The following is a 17,144-nucleotide window of genomic DNA, read 5'->3' on the forward strand; positions in this document are numbered from 1 at the left end:
ACTTCATTAATATTTATATCAAGTACTGTATTTTCTGGCGTATAAGACTACTTTTGAACCTCAAAAAAATCTCCCAAAAATGGGGGGGTCATCTTATACGCCGAGTATAATATCTCCAAGGTAACCTCTCAAGACGCTGGCTGTGTGGGAATCCTGTACCAGTATACCGTATGTACCGTAGCTCAGGCTACATACAGTGTACCGCGCTGAGCCAATCAGGGAGAGTGATGTATTCTATTATTGAATGCAAAGTCTGCTCGGATTGGAGGAGTAACATCAGCCCGCCTCTCTGACTGTGCCTATCCGAGCATTCAATAATAGAATACATTGCTCACTGTGATTGGCTCAGAGTGGTATACTGTATGTAGCCGAAGCTACGGTACATACGGTATACCGGTAAAGGATTCCCACACAGCCAGCGTCTTGAGATTACATCTACTGGTAATACTTAGGCCTCTTAGGGTACCTTGGAGATGTTATGAGAGATTACATGTATTACAGTACTTGGGGTACCTTGGAGATCTATGAGAAATCTGATGTTTTTCAATGGTGTTGCCTTGCTTCGGAAGGGGGGTAGTCTTATACGGTGAGTATAGCCCAAAACCTATGTTTTAACTTGAAAATTAGGGGGGTCGTCTTATACGCCCAGTCGTCTTATACGCCGGAAAATACAGTAAATTAAATAAACAGGCTGTGCGGTCATCCTCACTACGTCAACTTACTAGCAGCAGAGAAGGGAGACTGACCAGTAGCAACAACACTAAGCCAACATTTTGATTATTTTAAATATCCCTCATTACATAATGAAGAGAACACACAAATGTCAAATAAAGAATTAGCTAGAGGTGACATGTCCACCTACTGAATGAACTTGAAGAAGAAGGTCGTTCTTCTCCTGGGTCAGGCCCACCAGTTTCTCCTCCACCTCCTTCCTCCGGGTCTCTGACTTTGCCAGCTCCTCCTTGGTTTTCTCAAGCTCCTCTTTCAGGTTCTGCATCTCCTTTTCAGTCTCTGCACTCTTCAGAAGAGGTTTGATCTTAAAGAACAGCTTCATCCAAGGCCAATGCTTGACATTCATAAAAGATCGGATATTGTATTGGATGGTTGTGATGGAATCTCTGTTGTAATGTACAAATCACAAATTAAATCAGTAATAAGGAACGCTACATCTTGGAAATTATTTTTGCATGTGAAAGGCAGATCGACATTGCTGGAGAGGAGGTCAGAAGGCCCATCAACAGTAGAGAGGAGGTCAGGAGGCCCATCAACACTAGAGAGGAGGTCAGAAGGCCCATCAACACTAGGGAGGAGGTCAGAAGGCCCATCAACACTAGGGAGGAGGTCAGAAGGCCCATCAACACTAGAGAGGAGGTCAGAAGGCCCATCAACACTAGAGCGGAGGTCAGAAGGCCCATCAACACTAGAGAGGTCAGAAGGCTAATCAACACTAGAGATGAGGTTGGAAGGCCCATCAACAATAGGGAGGAGGTCAGAAGGCCCATTAACACTAGAGAGAAGGTCAGAAGGCCCATCAACACTAGAGAGGAGGTCAGAAGGCCCTTCAACACTAGAGCGGAGGTCAGAAGGCCCATTAACACTAGAGAGGAGGTCAGAAGGCCTAACAACACTAGAGAGGAGGTCAGAAGGCCCATCAACACTAGAGTGGAGGTCAGAAGGCCCATCAACACTAGAGAGGAGGTCAGAAGGCCCATCAACACTAGAGAGGAGGTCAGAAGGCCCATCAACACTACAGAGGAGGTCAGAAGGCCCATCAACACTAGAGAGGAGGTCGGAAAGGCCCATCAACACTAGAGGGGAGGTTGGAAGGCCCATCAACACTAGGGAGGAGGTCAGAAGGCCCATCAACACTAGAGAGGAGGTCGGAAGGCCCATCAATTCACATGGCTGCTTCTTGGAAGGGGAAGACTTCAGTTCTATCAAATTCACAATTGTTTTTTAATTTACAATTAATCTTTTTATATAGCTCTGACATATTCTCCAGTGCTGTACAGAGAACACTGAGCCATTCACATAAGTCTCTGCACCAAAGAAGCTTACACTTTAATGTCCTCCCACAGTTACACATTGTCCTGCCTGCTACCTTTTAGGCTAGTAATGACATCACACCCTAGTAGTGACATCACACACTGGTGATGCTTACTTTCATCTAGCTCCCTCATGTGAGCTCACTTTAGTACTTTTCCTTTCTGCCTATCAGCTTCCAGAGCAGCCACTCCCAACGCAAGCTGAATTTCAGCTCTGTGCTGGTGTGTGAAAACTGGATATGAGGACAGTTTTTTGTAGTCACAGTGACTTAAGCAAAAAAATACGGGACAGAAAAAAAACTTTAATTGTAAATCAATGGAAATCCCCAGATACCCCCCCCCCCCCCAATGAATTGACTTCACTTGACAGACATGGTGTTGGAGTTTATAGTACAAAGGTATATAGATGATGACTACCTTCTCTCCACCATCTTCTTAAACTCCTCCCTCATTAGGTGACCCCTGCACAGTGCCTGCGTGCGAGTGATGAGCTGAGCCAGGCGCTCATCCCGCATCTCCTCCAGAACACCCAGCAGGCCGGCTTTGAAGAAGACCTGAAAGACAGACAACAGAAGGACTTTTTTTTACAGTAAGACGTCTCCTTTCCCTTATTCAGATTTACCATTAGGTAATGGTAATTGTTGGCAATAATTCAGACTCGCATGGCCCTTGGCATCAAAGTTCCTTCAGATATCTGGGAGCACTCAATGACACACAGAGACAGCAGGTACGATGTCACAGAATGCCCACTTTATTCAGACAGTAAAGAACGTTTTATAGAGAAAGTAAAAGGAGAAGTCCCTTTTCAATAGATTATACATAGAATTGATACAAAAATAGCAGTTTACCATTACCTGCTTCAAGTCACGTACTTAAATATGAGATAATTAAAATAAGGCATAGTTATAATTGGCATTACATCAGACTTGTTCTAAGGGTTAAGATAAGGTATAATTAGTTACTTCAAACAGACTTGCTTTAAGGGTCAGTTTGACCACAAAGCGTAACGTCCTGGAGACTTTCAAGGACATTTACTTAGATAGGCTTTTTAATTAAGCTGAGTCTAGGGTTTTAGTAATAAGATGGAGTTGAAAGAATAAAATGGAGGATAGATTATTCCTTCAGTATTGTATGTGTATCTATAGGTGGTAGAGTCAAAGAGGCTTTTCCCTGGATAATTATTGGCTGTATATCTTTTTTCTACAATCATTCAGTTATCAGCTTTTTGACTCATTGTCCAGGAAATGTTCTGTATAAAAGATGCAGTTGTGCCTTCAGCATCCTTTTTCAACGCTTTTAACTTTGAAGGATCCTTGATATAATGTTCAGGCCACAGGGAACATTTGTGGTGAGTGAAATACTCTTTTGCATTGATGATCAGGGAAGACTGGCCCCCTTAGGTTGGTGGCCTCTGAGTAAAGATCCTCCTTACGTTGACGGTTAGGGACGAAGGACCACTTCTACTCTGGTGGTGAGTGGGAAGAATGTCCCTTACATTGGTGGTCAGTGGAAAGAATGTTCCTTACATTGGTGGTCAGTGGGAAGAATGTTCCTTACATTGGTGGTCAGTAAGAAGAATGTTCCTTATATTGGTGGTCAGTGGGAAGAATGCTCCTTACATTGGTGATCAGTGGGAAGAATGTTCCTTACATTGGTGATCAGTGGGGAGAATGTTCCTTACATTGGTGATCAGTGGGAAGAATGTTCCTTACATTGGTGGTCAGTGGGAAGAATGTTCCTTACATTGGTGGTCAGTGAGAAGAATGTCCCTTACATTGGTAGTCTGTGGGAAGAATGTCACTTACATTGGTGGTCAGTCGGAAGAAAGCTCCTTACATTGGTGGTCAGTGGGAAGAATGCTCTTTACATTGGTGGTCAGTGGGAAGAAGGCTCTATACATTGGTGGTCAGTGAGAAGAATGTCCCTTACATCGGTGGTCACTCAGTAAGAAGAATGCTCCTTACCTTGGTGGATAGTGGGAAAAATTGTCCCTTACATTTGTGGTCTGTGGGAAGAATGCTACTTGCATTGGTAGTCTGTTTCAAGAATGCTCTTTACATTGGTGGTCAGTGGGAAGAATGCTCCTTAAATTGGTGGTCAGTGAGAAGAATGCTTCTTAAAGTGGTGGTTAGTGAGAAGAACGTTCCCTATATTTGCAGTCAATGGGAAGAATACTCCCCATACAGAAAGTTGAAAAGATCATTGGTGACAGTGGTAACTTATCTGGGAGGCAGAGATTTCTCATTGCTCGAGGAACCCCCAGCAACCTATGGGGGAACCCCAGGGTTTGATGGAACCCTGGTTAAGCAAGGCTGGCCTACAGGCTCCAGTAATGGACACAACAAGGGACATCTGGAGGAAGGTCAGGATGGTGGGTGGGTGGTTATGGGGAAGGTTATTTATTTTTTGCAAGGGAGTCTCGCTACTCCTGCTAACATTCACAATATACCCACGTGTCAACATGCCTTGTGGTAAAAAAAAGGAGGATTACCACAACGCATGTGCTTGAAGAAACCTCAAGGCTTCAGAAAGCAGGAAGTGTTGGATAATTAATAAGAACCTAGCAGGAGAAGATCCACCAACCTTTGTATGTCCGAACTTGTACTGCGTTTGATCGATATCGATGGAGCCCAGGAGCTGCTCACAGGCCTTTTTACTGTCTATAAAGTGCCCCTCCGGGATGGCGCTGGGGTTTAGAACCTTATATCTGACAGAAGAATTTTTAGTATAAAATTAACCGTATGCAGTTGCAAAATATTTTTGGTAAATCTGTTACAAAGTTTCTTACCTGGAGACCAACTGGAAAAGCATGCATGGCAGTGGCTAAAGGGTCAATTTTTTAAAATCAGCTGGGCAAAGGTATCAGCATTCGCACAAATTTTGTGAATAATACCCTTTTAAATGTTTTTAATATGTGCAAACTGTTATGTTTAAAAATTATGAAAATATTATGAATATATATATATTTTTTTTTTCTTTTAAAAATTATATAATATAATAATATAATATATATATATATATATATATCATAAATATATTATGAAAAAAAAATGTTATTTTCTGATATTTAAAGGATAACTCCACTTTTGTAGAAAAATAGCAAATAATAATAATAATAATAAAAAATAATAATAATACAGCATATGCAATTGCTTCACAAGCCATTATGCAATTCAATGTATTTAACCACTTCTGGACCAGAAGTATTTTATACAATATATACTTTTTTGACACTTTTGGGGGGACCAGTGACATTACTACAATAATCAGTGCTAAAAATATGCACTGTTACTGTAATACTGACATTGGCAGGGAAGGGGTTAACCCATGGGCAATCAAAGGGTTAAATGTATGCCTAGGGGGTCTTTTCTAACTGTGAGGGGGATGGGCTTGTGGAATCAACACAGAGAGATGTGTTACTAAATAGGAGAAACACAGGAGCACTGTATTGATTCCAGAGAGAGCATTGGTCTGCTGTGTTTACAACAGCAGACCACCATTCTCTCTCCACGGGGAGTGATGCGGCCGCCGACCCCGTGAATCAGCTTCCCCGTTGGTGAATGGGGTGCCCCCAGGATTCCTGCCTGCCTGATTTGCGCAGCCGAGCCAGCCTGCCACAGTATACTGTATATGCAGCGGCGGTCAGCAAGTGGTTAAAAAAGTATCTTTCCTTTAAAATCTGAAAAATTCAATTAAATATGGCAACCTGGAGGTGTTCTATACACAGTTGGTGTACAGAACGCCTCCAGAAATGTAGTTTCCTGCTTGTGTGATTGATTCACTGATTTTCCCAGAAGTCTTCACTAAGACACAAGTCAGATTATAGGGACTCTCTGCAATAGGAATTTCAGTTTTGGTGAAATTCTCCACAAGGGTTAATTACTTCTAAAGGGATGCTGACACTGCAGCTTTTCAGAACACCGAGAGTGCACCAGGTAATTATAATGAAACAGACCCTCCCATTCGTACTGCAACCTGTCTGTTGAAATATCTATTTCCTTGTGGCAGAAAATGGTAGGTATCTACAGCAAAGTTTGTTTAAATCCCTGCAATGTACATCGATCTCCCACTTTAAGTGGTCTTTTAGAGAGTGCATAGAACATTAATTTGGCAAATCCTGTTTTAATGTTGTCAAATTGAAGGCAATTAGAACTTAGTAATTATTATACATGTTATTGTATACATTTCTTTGTTGAATATAAGCAATACTGGATACAACATATTCTAAGAACATTTCATCTGAAGTGAAAATGCCCTAAGATCATTCAATCAGAAGAGAAAACACCTTAAAGCGGAGCTTCCCAAAAGGGGAAGCTCCGCTTGTTTTCTTCCTCCCCCCCCTTCTGCTGCCACATTTGGCACCTTTCGGGAGGGGAGGGGGGAGAGGGTACCTGTTTTTGACAGGTACCTGTCCCCACTTCCAGGTGATCTCCCTGTGGCGACGTCCCCCGGAAGTTTGGCCCACTCCTCCTTCCCCACCACCGGGCCATTCACAAAGCACAGTGCACTTCGCTCATGCGCAGTAGGGAATCCGCTGTGAAGCCACAAGGCTTCACTGCCGGTTTCCTCTATAAAGAATAGTGGCTGCAGCACCCGAGAGCCGATTGAAAAATCGCCTGGGATGCCAAAATCGCAGGATTCATGGACAGGTAAGTGTCCTAATATTAAAAGTCATAAATACTGTAGCTGCTGACCTAATTTTTTGGTGGGGGGGGGGGGGGGGGCTGGACGCGCTGGCTGGTTGCTCGGGTCTCCTGGTGGGACGGGAGAACCGGGCAGAGCCGCGGAAGGCGGCGCGAGGCGTCCCCTCCCGCTCACCGGGGTAACGATCTAGCGACTCCCAAACCGCATCAGTCATTACCGCGGGAAAGCCGACCGCCGGCTTTAAAAAACGGTACCAGGATGATGCCTCTAGCTAGAGGCATCAACCCGGTACAACCACGCAAAGTCAGCCGACGTAGGTCTACTTCGCTGGTCGTAAAGTGGTTAACTGGAGCCAATTAGATAATTAAGCGCCCACATCCCAAAGTCGCTACACAAAAAAACAGGTTCCCTCTGAGCGAGACTTTAGAGGGCAATGAGTGAAAATAAGTATGAAGAGTATATGTGATAGAGTAAAGAAAAAAGAGGAAAATCTCAAAAAAGTACAAAATGTTTTTACATCAAAAACATGTATACATAGCTATGCTTGTATAGACCCCTAAAGGAAGAAATTGACCTCACTATTTTTTGAAACGCGTTGGGTCTCAGCTACCTATGTTCCAGAACATTGCTCTTCCATATTGTCCTGTGTTTTGTATGCTATTGTACAACCCCAGAACATTGTTTTAATCGTCCCGGAGGCTGTCTCCAGGTTCACATACAGTCTTATGTTTTTGATGTAAATACATGTTGTACTTTTTTGAAATTTTCCTCTTTTTTCTTTACTCTATCACATATACTCTTCAAACTTATTTTCATTCATTACCCTTTAAAGTCCCGCTCAGAGGGAACCTGTTTTTTTGTTTAATCCCACGAGAAAATATCCTATAAACATTTAATCAGAAGTGAAAACACTGCAAGAACATTCCTTTCTAAGAGAAAATACCCTAAGGACCTTTTGATTTTAAGAAAAACTACCCTAAGAGCATTTGGTCTTAAAAGAAAACAATCCAAGACCATTTAATCAGAAGAGAAAATGTCCTATAAACATTTGATCCATGAGAAACTACCCTGCGAAAATCTGATCCTAGGTGAAACTACAGCAAGAGCCTTTGATCCTAAGAGTAAATACCCCCAAGAATATTTAATCAGAAAAGGAAATTCCTTAAGAACATTTGATCCTAAAAGAATCTAACCGAAGACCATTTAATCCTATGTGAAAATACCCTATGAACATTTAATCAGAAGTGAAAATACTGCAAGAACATTCCTTTCTAAGAGAAAATACCCTAAGGTCCTTTTGATCTTAAGAAAAACTACCCTAAGAGCAATTGATCTTAAGAGAAAATGCCCTATAAACACATGATCCTATGAGAAAATACCCTATAAGCCTTTGATCCTATGAGAAAATACTCTATAAACATTTAATCAGAAGGGAAAATACTGTAGGAACATTCAATCAGAAGAAAAAATCCCCAATGAACATTCAATCCTATGAGAAAATACCCTACAAATGTTTGAGCTTATGAGAAAATACCCTATAGACATTTGATCTTAAAAAAACACTATCCTAAGAGCATTTGATCCTAAGAGAAACTACCCTATGAACATTTAAGCAGAAATGAAAATACTAAAGGAACATTCAATCCTATGGGAAAATACATTAAGAACATTCAGTCAGAGGGGAAATACCCTACAAACGTTTAAACCTATAAGAAAATACCCTATGGACATTTGATCCTAAAGAAAAAAAACTATCCTTTCCTAAGGGAAAATTCCCCAAGAACATTTATTCAGAAAAGAAAATACCATAAGAACAGTTGATCCTAAGAGTAAATACCCCAAGAACATTTATTCAGCAGAGAAAATACTGTAGGAACTTTCAATCCTATAAATACTTTAAGAACATTCAGTTAGAAGAGAAAATCCCCAATGAACATTCAATCCTATGAGATAATACCCTACAAACATTTGCGCTTATGAGAAAATACCCTATAGACATTTGATCTAAAAGAAAAACTATCCTAAGAGAAAGTCCCCAAAGAACATTTAATCAGAAGAGAAAATGTCCTATAAACATTTGATCCTATGAGAAAATACACTATGAACATTTATTCAGCAGTGAAAATACTGTAGGAACATTCAATCAGAAGAGAAAATACCCTACAAACCTTTAAGCCTATTGGAAAATACCCTATAGACATTTGATCTTAAAGAAGAACTATCCTAAGAGAATTTGATCCTAAGAGAAAATACCCTATGAACATTTAATCAGAAGTAACAATACTGCAAGAACATTCCTTTCTAAGAGAAAATACCCTAAGGACCTTTTGATTTTAAGAAAAACTACCCTAAGAGCATTTGGTCTTAAAAGAAAATACTCCAAGAACATTTAATCAGAAGAGAAAAGTTTCTAAGAACATTTAATCCTAAGAGAAAATGTCCTATAAACATTTGATCCTAGGAGAAAATACCCTGCGAAAATTTGATCCTAAGGGAAACTGCACCAAGAGCATTTGATCCTAAGAGTAAATACCCCCAAGAATATTTAATCAAAAAAGGAAATACCCTAAGAACGTTTGATCCTAATATAAACTACCCTAAGAACATTTAATCCTATGAGAAAATACCCGAAGAACATTTAATCAGAAGTGAAAATACTGCAAGAACATTCCTTTCTAAGAGAAAATACCCTAAGGACCTATTGAACTTAAGAAAAAACTACCCTAAGAGCAATTGATCTTAAGAAAAAATACTCCAAGAAAATTTAATCAGAAGAGAAAATGCCCTATAAACATTTGATCCTATGCGAAAATACCCTATAAACATTTAATCAGCAGGGAAAATACTGTAGGAACAATCAATCAGAAGAAAAAAATCCCCAATGAATATTCAATCCTATGAGAAAATACCCTATAGACCAGGGGTCTTCAAACTATGGCCCTCCAGTTGTTCAGAATCAGGAACTACAATTCCTATCATGCCCAGTCATATCTGGGAATGTCAGAGTTTTACAATGCCTCATGAGATGTGTAGTTCCACAACAGCTGGGGGGCCGTAGTTTGAGGATCCCTGCTGTAGACATTTGATCTTAAAAAATAACTATTCTAAGAGCATTTGATCCTAAGAGAAACTACCCTATGAACATTTAATCAGAAGTGAAAGTACTATAGGAGCATTCAATCCAATGGGAAAATACCTTAAGAACATTCAGTCAGAGGGGAAATACCCTACAAACGTTTGAGCCTATGAGAAAATACCCTATGGACATTTGATCCTAAAGAAAAAACTATCCTTTCCTAAGGAAAAATTCCCCAAGAGCATTTATTCAGAAAAGAAACTACCCTAAGAACATTTGATCCTAAGGAAAACTACACTAAAAGCAGTTGATCCTAAGAGTAAATACCCCAAGAACATTTAATCAGAAAAGGAAATACCCTAAGAACATTTGATCCTAAAAGAAACTGCCCGAAGAACATTTAATCCTATGAGAAAATACCCTAAGAACATTTAATCAGCAGTGAAAATACTGTAGGAACTTTCAATCCTATAAATACTTTAAGAAAATTCAATCAGAAGAGAAAATGCCCTATAGACATTTGATCTTAAAGAAAAACTATCCTAAGAGCATTTGATCCTAAGAGAAAATACCCTATGAACATTTAATCAGAAGTGAAAATACTATAGGAGCATTCAATCCCATGGGAAAATACCTTAGGAACATTCAGTCAGAAGAGAAAATACCCTAGAAATGTTTGAGCCTATGAGAAAATACCTTATGGACATTTGATCCTAAAGAAAAAACTATTCTTTCCTAAAAGTAAAATTCCCCAAAAGCATTTAATCAGAAAAGAAAATATCCTAAGAACATTTGATCCTATGAGAGAATACCCTGCGAAAATTTGATCTTTAGGGAAACTAGCCTAAGAGCATTTGATCCTAAGAGTAAATACTCCAAGAACATTTAATCAGAAGAGAAAATGCCCTATAAATATTTGGTCCTATGAGAAAATACCCAATAAGCCTTTGATCCTATGAGAAAATACCCTATAAACATTTGACCCCAAATGAAAATTCAAAGAGCATTTGATTCTTTGGGAAAATACCTTATGGACATTTGATCTTAGGAAAAACTAACCTAAGAACATTTGATCCTAAGAGAAACAACCCTAAGAACAGTTATTCAGAAGATAAAATACCCTATAAACATTTGATCCTATGAGAAAATACTCTATGAACATTTGATCCTAATAGAAAATACTCTATGAACATTTGATCCTAATAGAAAATACTCTATGCACATTTGATCCTAAGGGAAACTACCCTAAGAGCATTTGGGCCTAAGAGAAAATTCCCTAAGAATATTTAATCAAAAGAGAAAAAAAAATTAAACTTCAGAAAAAATACTCTAAGAACATTTGATTTTGTCCCATTTGCACAACTTTTTGCGAAAATGAAGGTTTTTCCCAGCAAATTACGGCGGAGATAAACCTCAATTTTTGTTGGAGACAGTTTTTCTTTTCCAGGCCAGACTTCACAGGGAAAATGGCCTAAATAAAAGCGTATTTCCCTCTGACTTTTCTATTTACCGTTGTTTGAAGTCCGCATAATGGATTCGGCTGGGAAATCCCTTTCGGCAGATTCGAATCCCCTCCAAGACGCCATTACAGCGCAGCTGATGGATGACGAGATGATTGTCCATCTCCCCTGTGGACAGAAGGTCATAATTACTGACATCTCAATTTGTCTGATAGGAATTCAGTATCATATGATATAGGTCCCTTTCACACGGGCGATCCGATCGTCAGTTTTTCAGGCGAACCGGATCGGATGCTCTATGCATCCCTATGGGGAAGCAGATGTCAGCGGAGACATTTCCGCTGACATCCGCTGCTATCCAATCCGGTCCGTGAAATCCAGACGGATGGAAACCCTATTTTCCATCCGTCTGGAGGATCGGATCGGATGATGACAGGTGGTCCGTTCTCATCCGATCTTCCCATAGAGGTCAGCAGGATCTGAAAGCTCTGTCTCTGCACACAGAGTGGAGATGGAGCTGTCATCTACCTGCTCAGCGGGGATTGGCGGATCGATCCCCCACTGAGCAGAATGGACTCCGTCGGGCGGTGCGCCCGTGTGGAAGGGGCTATACTAAAAAAACCAAGATAATCAATGTATGTGTCCTCAAAATGATAATATTTCCAACAACATTGAAATCAATTGATATTTTTTTCAATTGAATGATTGCCAATTCTATAATACACTAATAGATCTATGCGCTTGCACTTAAAGGACTAAAGGGGACCTGTCATCAGATGTCATAAGTTAAGCATACTAAGTAATGTGTCAGTGTAACACTTCCAGGTATTTATTACCCCTCCCAGAGGTCACAGTATTCTCCCTGGCAATGCCTTTGTCAGGGAAGGCGCATACATGTGCGTAAGCACATGGTTCCTGTAAGTTCTGTCCGTGGCCTTCTAGCAGGTATGTGTGCGCACAGGTTCGCGCATGTGCATGCGTGCACATTGGCGTCAGGTGGTTATTTAGACTGCACTAGTTTCTTGTGTCAGTGCCATTTGGCCTATTATGTTTATGAAGCATCTTTGTATCTGTTCCTGTATTGCTCTTCTGTTGCTGACCCGAATCTGCTCCTGACTTTGCCTGAACTCTGCCTGCACTGACCCCTGGCTTACCTCTGGACTACGCTTCTGCCTTACCCTTTTGCTCATCTGCCTTGTTGTTACTGACCCCGGCCTGACTTCTGACTACTCTTCTGCCTGCCACCTGTGTCTGATTTGCCAGCTAGTTGCTGACTTGGACTGTCTGACCTTGTCTTGGCTCCTCCACCTGATCCAGCTGTAGCTGTGCCTGACATCAGTTCCTGCTCCTCTGCCAGCATGCCACCAGCCAGCTGCTCCTGCGCACATCAACATTAGAAGAAGTCAAATTTTTATCAGGCACTCGTGCCACTCTGTGGTCTGGAGTTCCCTGTTACTCTACCAGGGCTCCTGAGCCAGAGCTGTAAGAGAGGCCTTCCTCTACGCTTCAGGCTCCATCACCAGGTACGTTTCAGCCCTCATTTGCTTTCCTCTACAGAAAGATGGCACTGTCTTTGATTAGAAATCATCCAGGGTAACCGTCTGCTTCATGGACTGAGATGCTGGCTGAGAGATGTACCAATTCTGGTGCCTATGCAATTCTTGACTGTGTTCACAAGTGTCTAACACAGATCAGCCCTTGCTGCATCCTCTCTCACCTTGTGATTTGCTACAACGTTACAATGTTGCAGTCTGATCACTGGGGGAGAGGAGACTGAGGAAATGCCTCCTCCTGTCTGCAGCAAACTGATGACATCATCCCAGCCTAGGCAAAGTCACTGGACTTAAGCTCCACAATGTCTTTATAATTGAAAAATTAAAAATTTTCTTTAAAAAATAAAAAATACATTGCACTTAGGCCATTAAATACTACATAGAAGTTCTGGTAGAGTCACACCTCATGTCCAATAAATATTGTAATGTGTATGAAGTTTCCTGTTTGCCTCAATATAGCTTACATTGAATGGTGTGGATGTAGTGACTTCTCCAGAGGCTACTGGACGGTGACTAGCTTTGAGCATTGACTCTCTAATTGGATTGGCCAGAACATGGGACATTCAGTATCTGGGTCATTATCTGAGTGTGAACTCTACCTGGATTCTTGGTCTCATTTGGGATGAGGCAGCGAACGAAGTGCGGGTGGGTGGTCTTCAAGTTGCTCATCAGTTTGGTCAGATTTTCCTGCAGGAAGGATACATTAATTAAAGTCTTTAGATATTTCTGGTGATTTTGTTTAGTTAATTCCACTCAGTAAACTGACCCTGAACACTGCCGACACGGTCTGGAAGGAGGAGCCCTTCTTCTTACTCCCCGATTTACCACCACCAGCTAGACAGAAAAGAAATGGTAATGAAATATGGAATTTGCTATTGCATATCTCTCCTGAAAATGCTAGTTGACTGGTGTCATTCTCATCCTATTGCTTCTATACTAAGAGTTAATAAGTACACTATACTATCAAAAGTATTGGGACGCCTGCCTTTACACGCACATGAACTTTAATGGCATCCCAGTCTTAGTCTGTAGGATTCAATATTGAGTTGGCCCACGATTTGCAGCTATAACAGCTTCAACTCTTCTGGGAAGGCTGTCCACAAGGTTTAGGAGTGTGTCTATGGGAATGTTTGACCATTCTTCCAGAAGTGCATTTGTGAGGTCAGGACGAGAAGGCCCGACTCACAGTCTCTGCTCTAATTAAACATTCTATAAGAATTTACTGATAGGGTGTATATCTACAGTACTTACCCGCTTCTGTAGTGGAAAAGCTTGAGAAGAGTGAAGCGAGGAGCTTGAGGGAAGACTTCTGGTACAGACCTACCACAGTCTCATTGAGCGGGTCTTTATTCTTGTCTAGCCACCCTGAGACATTGTAGTCCACCGTGCCAGCGTAATGTACCAGGGAGAAGTGAGCTTCACTCTTGCCTTTTCCTGGTTTCGGTTTCTGGAAGTTGGGTGACTTTCCAAGATGTTGATCATACAGCTTGTTCTTGAAGGTGGTATCAGAGGCCTTAGGGAACATACACTCCTCTTCCAGGATGGAGAAGATTCCCATTGGCTACAAAAAAAAATATGAAGGTACGAAAAGATCTCTATTACAAGTGACAGTAATCCTTTCACAATGATGTTGAATTCTGATTTCCAACTATATATGTCATTCTCTTAAAGAAGATAAAGATTTGACCTGTCTAACTATATGTTTTAATGTATCTAAAGAGCATATAGGCTAATTACAAGTACCCTCAGCATACTATCTCAGTAAAATGTAGGCTTGACTCTTGCTCTGCTTGCCTGGTATCAGAAGTCCGTGGTAGTGAGCCCTTGTAGAACACCAACCAAGGATTCCCCAGAGCACGGAGTCTAAGCCTCAGCCTACTTCTTCACCAAAGCCTAATGGTGGGGATGGACTTACAGCAAACTTTAACCAGGTCAGGGCCCCTCAGTGTTCCCAGCCGATGATATGGAAATCACTCACGTATGCAGAGTACAGATGGAAGGAGACAGAAGAGGATCCGGGAAACAAGTTGAGGTCAGGGCAGGCGACAGACAAGCACAAACAGAAGATGAAGCCAGGGTCAGTACATGGGAAGTCAGACCCTGAATACACGAAACACCAGGGCAGCCTTTTTCAACCAGGGTGCCCAGGCAGCTCTATTTCTATTATTGTTAGTGGGAGGTATTGCCCCATTATTGGTGCCAGTGGGAGGAATGGTGCCCCATCATTATTGTTTGTGGGAGGAATGGTGCCCCATCATTATTGTTTGTGGGAGGAATGGTGCCCCATCATTTTTGTCATTGGGAGGAATGATGCCCCATCATTGGTGTTTGTGGGAGGAATGGTGCCCCATCATTAGAGTTTGTGGGAGGAATGGTGCCCCATCATTATTGTTTGTGGGAGGAATGGTGCCCCATCATTGGTGTCATTGGGAGGAATGATGCCCCATCATTGGTGTTTGTGGGAGGAATGGTGCCCCATCATTGGTGTTTGTGGGAGGAATGGTGCCCCATCATTATTGTTTGTGGGAGGAATGGTGCCCCATCATTGGTGTCATTGGGAGGAATGATGCCCCATCATTGGAGTTTGTGGGAGGAATGATGCCCCATCATTGGTGTTTGTGGGAGAAATAGTGCCCCATCATTGGTGTTTGTGGGAGGAATAGTGCCCCATAATTGGTGTTTGTGGGAGGAATGGTGCCCTATCATTGGTGTCTGTGGGAGCAATGGTGCCCCGTCATTGGTGTTTGTGGGAGGAATGGTGCCCTATCATTGATGTCAGTGGGAGGAATGGTGCCCCATCATTGGTGCTTGTGGGAGGAATACTGCCCCATCATTGGAGTTTGTGGGAGGAATGGTGCTCTATCATTGATGTCAGTGGGAGGAAGGGTGCCCCATCATTGGTGTTTGTGGGAGGAATGGTACCCCATCATTGGTGTTTGTGGGAGGAATGGGGCCCTATCATTTGTGTCTGTGGGAGCAATGGCCCCATCATTGGTGTTTGTGGGAGGAATGGTGCCCTATCATTTGTGTCTGTGGGAGCAATGGTGCCCCATCATTGGTGTTTGTGGGAGGAATGGTGCCCTATCATTTGTGTCTGTGGGAGCAATGGTGCCCCATCATTGGTGACCGTGGACTGCTTGGTGCCATTGAAACCATAAAGCAAAACAGAGGGTGCACTGGCCTAGTGCATTATCCCTAAATCATGACTTTATTTACAGTAAGGGTGGTAAATATTATTCGCACGAAATCATGATTGCATCAAAGCTCATTATAAAGAAACAGCACCATCCAGACCACAAAACATTATAACTTTTGACAGGACAATTGGAGATCCAACAGGCTTAACGCGTTTCGAGGACTGGCCTCTTCCTCAGAGCCCATCATTGCATTGTGCCCCAAGATCCGGATAAAGGCAAGCAAAGGGCCACATCTGGCCTGTGGGCTGCAGTCTGGAGGCTACTTTTTTCAGAAGGAAGTCTACATTCTTTCGGTTATATAGAGGTGAGATGGTCATATCTTCACAAAAATTTGGCTATATAATGAATCTCATACGTTTCCTCCCATGCTGGAGTGATAATAGAGGGCTTCTCTTACATACCTTCTCGATAAGCTGGATGCAGGCAGCCAAGTCCATGCCAAAGTCAATAAACTCCCACTCAATGCCCTCCTTCTTGTACTCTTCTTGTTCCAGCACGAACATGTGGTGGTTGAAGAACTGTTGCAGTTTTTCATTGGTGAAGTTGATACACAATTGTTCAAAAGTGTTAAACTGAAATTTTAGGAAAAGAAGAAAAAAATAAAACCCAACTTTGTCAAGAACAGAAGATCACTTCATAAAGTGGACAATGAAGACAAACATCTATGACTCACATCAAATATTTCAAATCCAGCAATATCCAGAACTCCAATGAAGTATTGGCGGGACTGCTTTGTGTCCAGCTGCTGGTTGATGCGGGTCACCATCCATAAGAAGAGTTTCTCATAAACTGACCTGGCCAAAGCCCCGATGGAGTTGTAGACCTGGAATAGACATTTGTCAGTAACATCTCTCTAAGACTGGAGGAGTTGGAAGGTGAAGAGAAGTCGTTGGTCCTCACCTGCTGCACATTTTGGCTTTTGGTCACAAACTCATTTCCGACTTTGACTCTCGGATTGCAAAGAGATTTCACCAGATCAGAGGAGTTCAGGCCCATCAAATATGCCACTTTATCAGCAGCTGGAAGACACAATATTCATATCAAGATAAAATAAACTATGCAAAGTGTATTTGAATGTAACATATTGTGTATGTATGTATATATGTTGCTATTGTTTTTGTTTATAGCGCAAAAATAAAAATCGCACAGGTGATCAAATACCACCAAAA

General features: G+C 41.7%; 1 protein-coding gene across 1 annotated transcript in view; it reads right to left on the reverse strand.

Annotated features, from left to right (window-relative positions):
• LOC309567093 (myosin-4-like) overlaps positions 1-17,144 on the reverse strand; it is a 97,123-nt gene that overhangs the window by 33,406 nt on the left and 46,573 nt on the right. Inside the window, exons 12-21 of the mRNA XM_082272417.1 lie at positions 16,876-16,994; positions 16,649-16,798; positions 16,377-16,547; positions 14,030-14,339; positions 13,545-13,612; positions 13,378-13,465; positions 11,276-11,393; positions 4,629-4,752; positions 2,463-2,599; positions 863-1,118 (exon numbers count right to left, since the gene is read on the reverse strand). Coding sequence (XP_082128543.1) covers positions 863-1,118; positions 2,463-2,599; positions 4,629-4,752; positions 11,276-11,393; positions 13,378-13,465; positions 13,545-13,612; positions 14,030-14,339; positions 16,377-16,547; positions 16,649-16,798; positions 16,876-16,994 — 1,541 coding nt within the window. The remainder of the gene's footprint in view (positions 1-862; positions 1,119-2,462; positions 2,600-4,628; positions 4,753-11,275; positions 11,394-13,377; positions 13,466-13,544; positions 13,613-14,029; positions 14,340-16,376; positions 16,548-16,648; positions 16,799-16,875; positions 16,995-17,144) is intronic.

The sequence above is a fragment of the Pelophylax lessonae genome, assembly GCF_965119305.1.
Source record: "Pelophylax lessonae genome assembly, chromosome: 11".
In the NCBI taxonomy this organism is placed as follows: domain Eukaryota; kingdom Metazoa; phylum Chordata; class Amphibia; order Anura; family Ranidae; genus Pelophylax; species Pelophylax lessonae.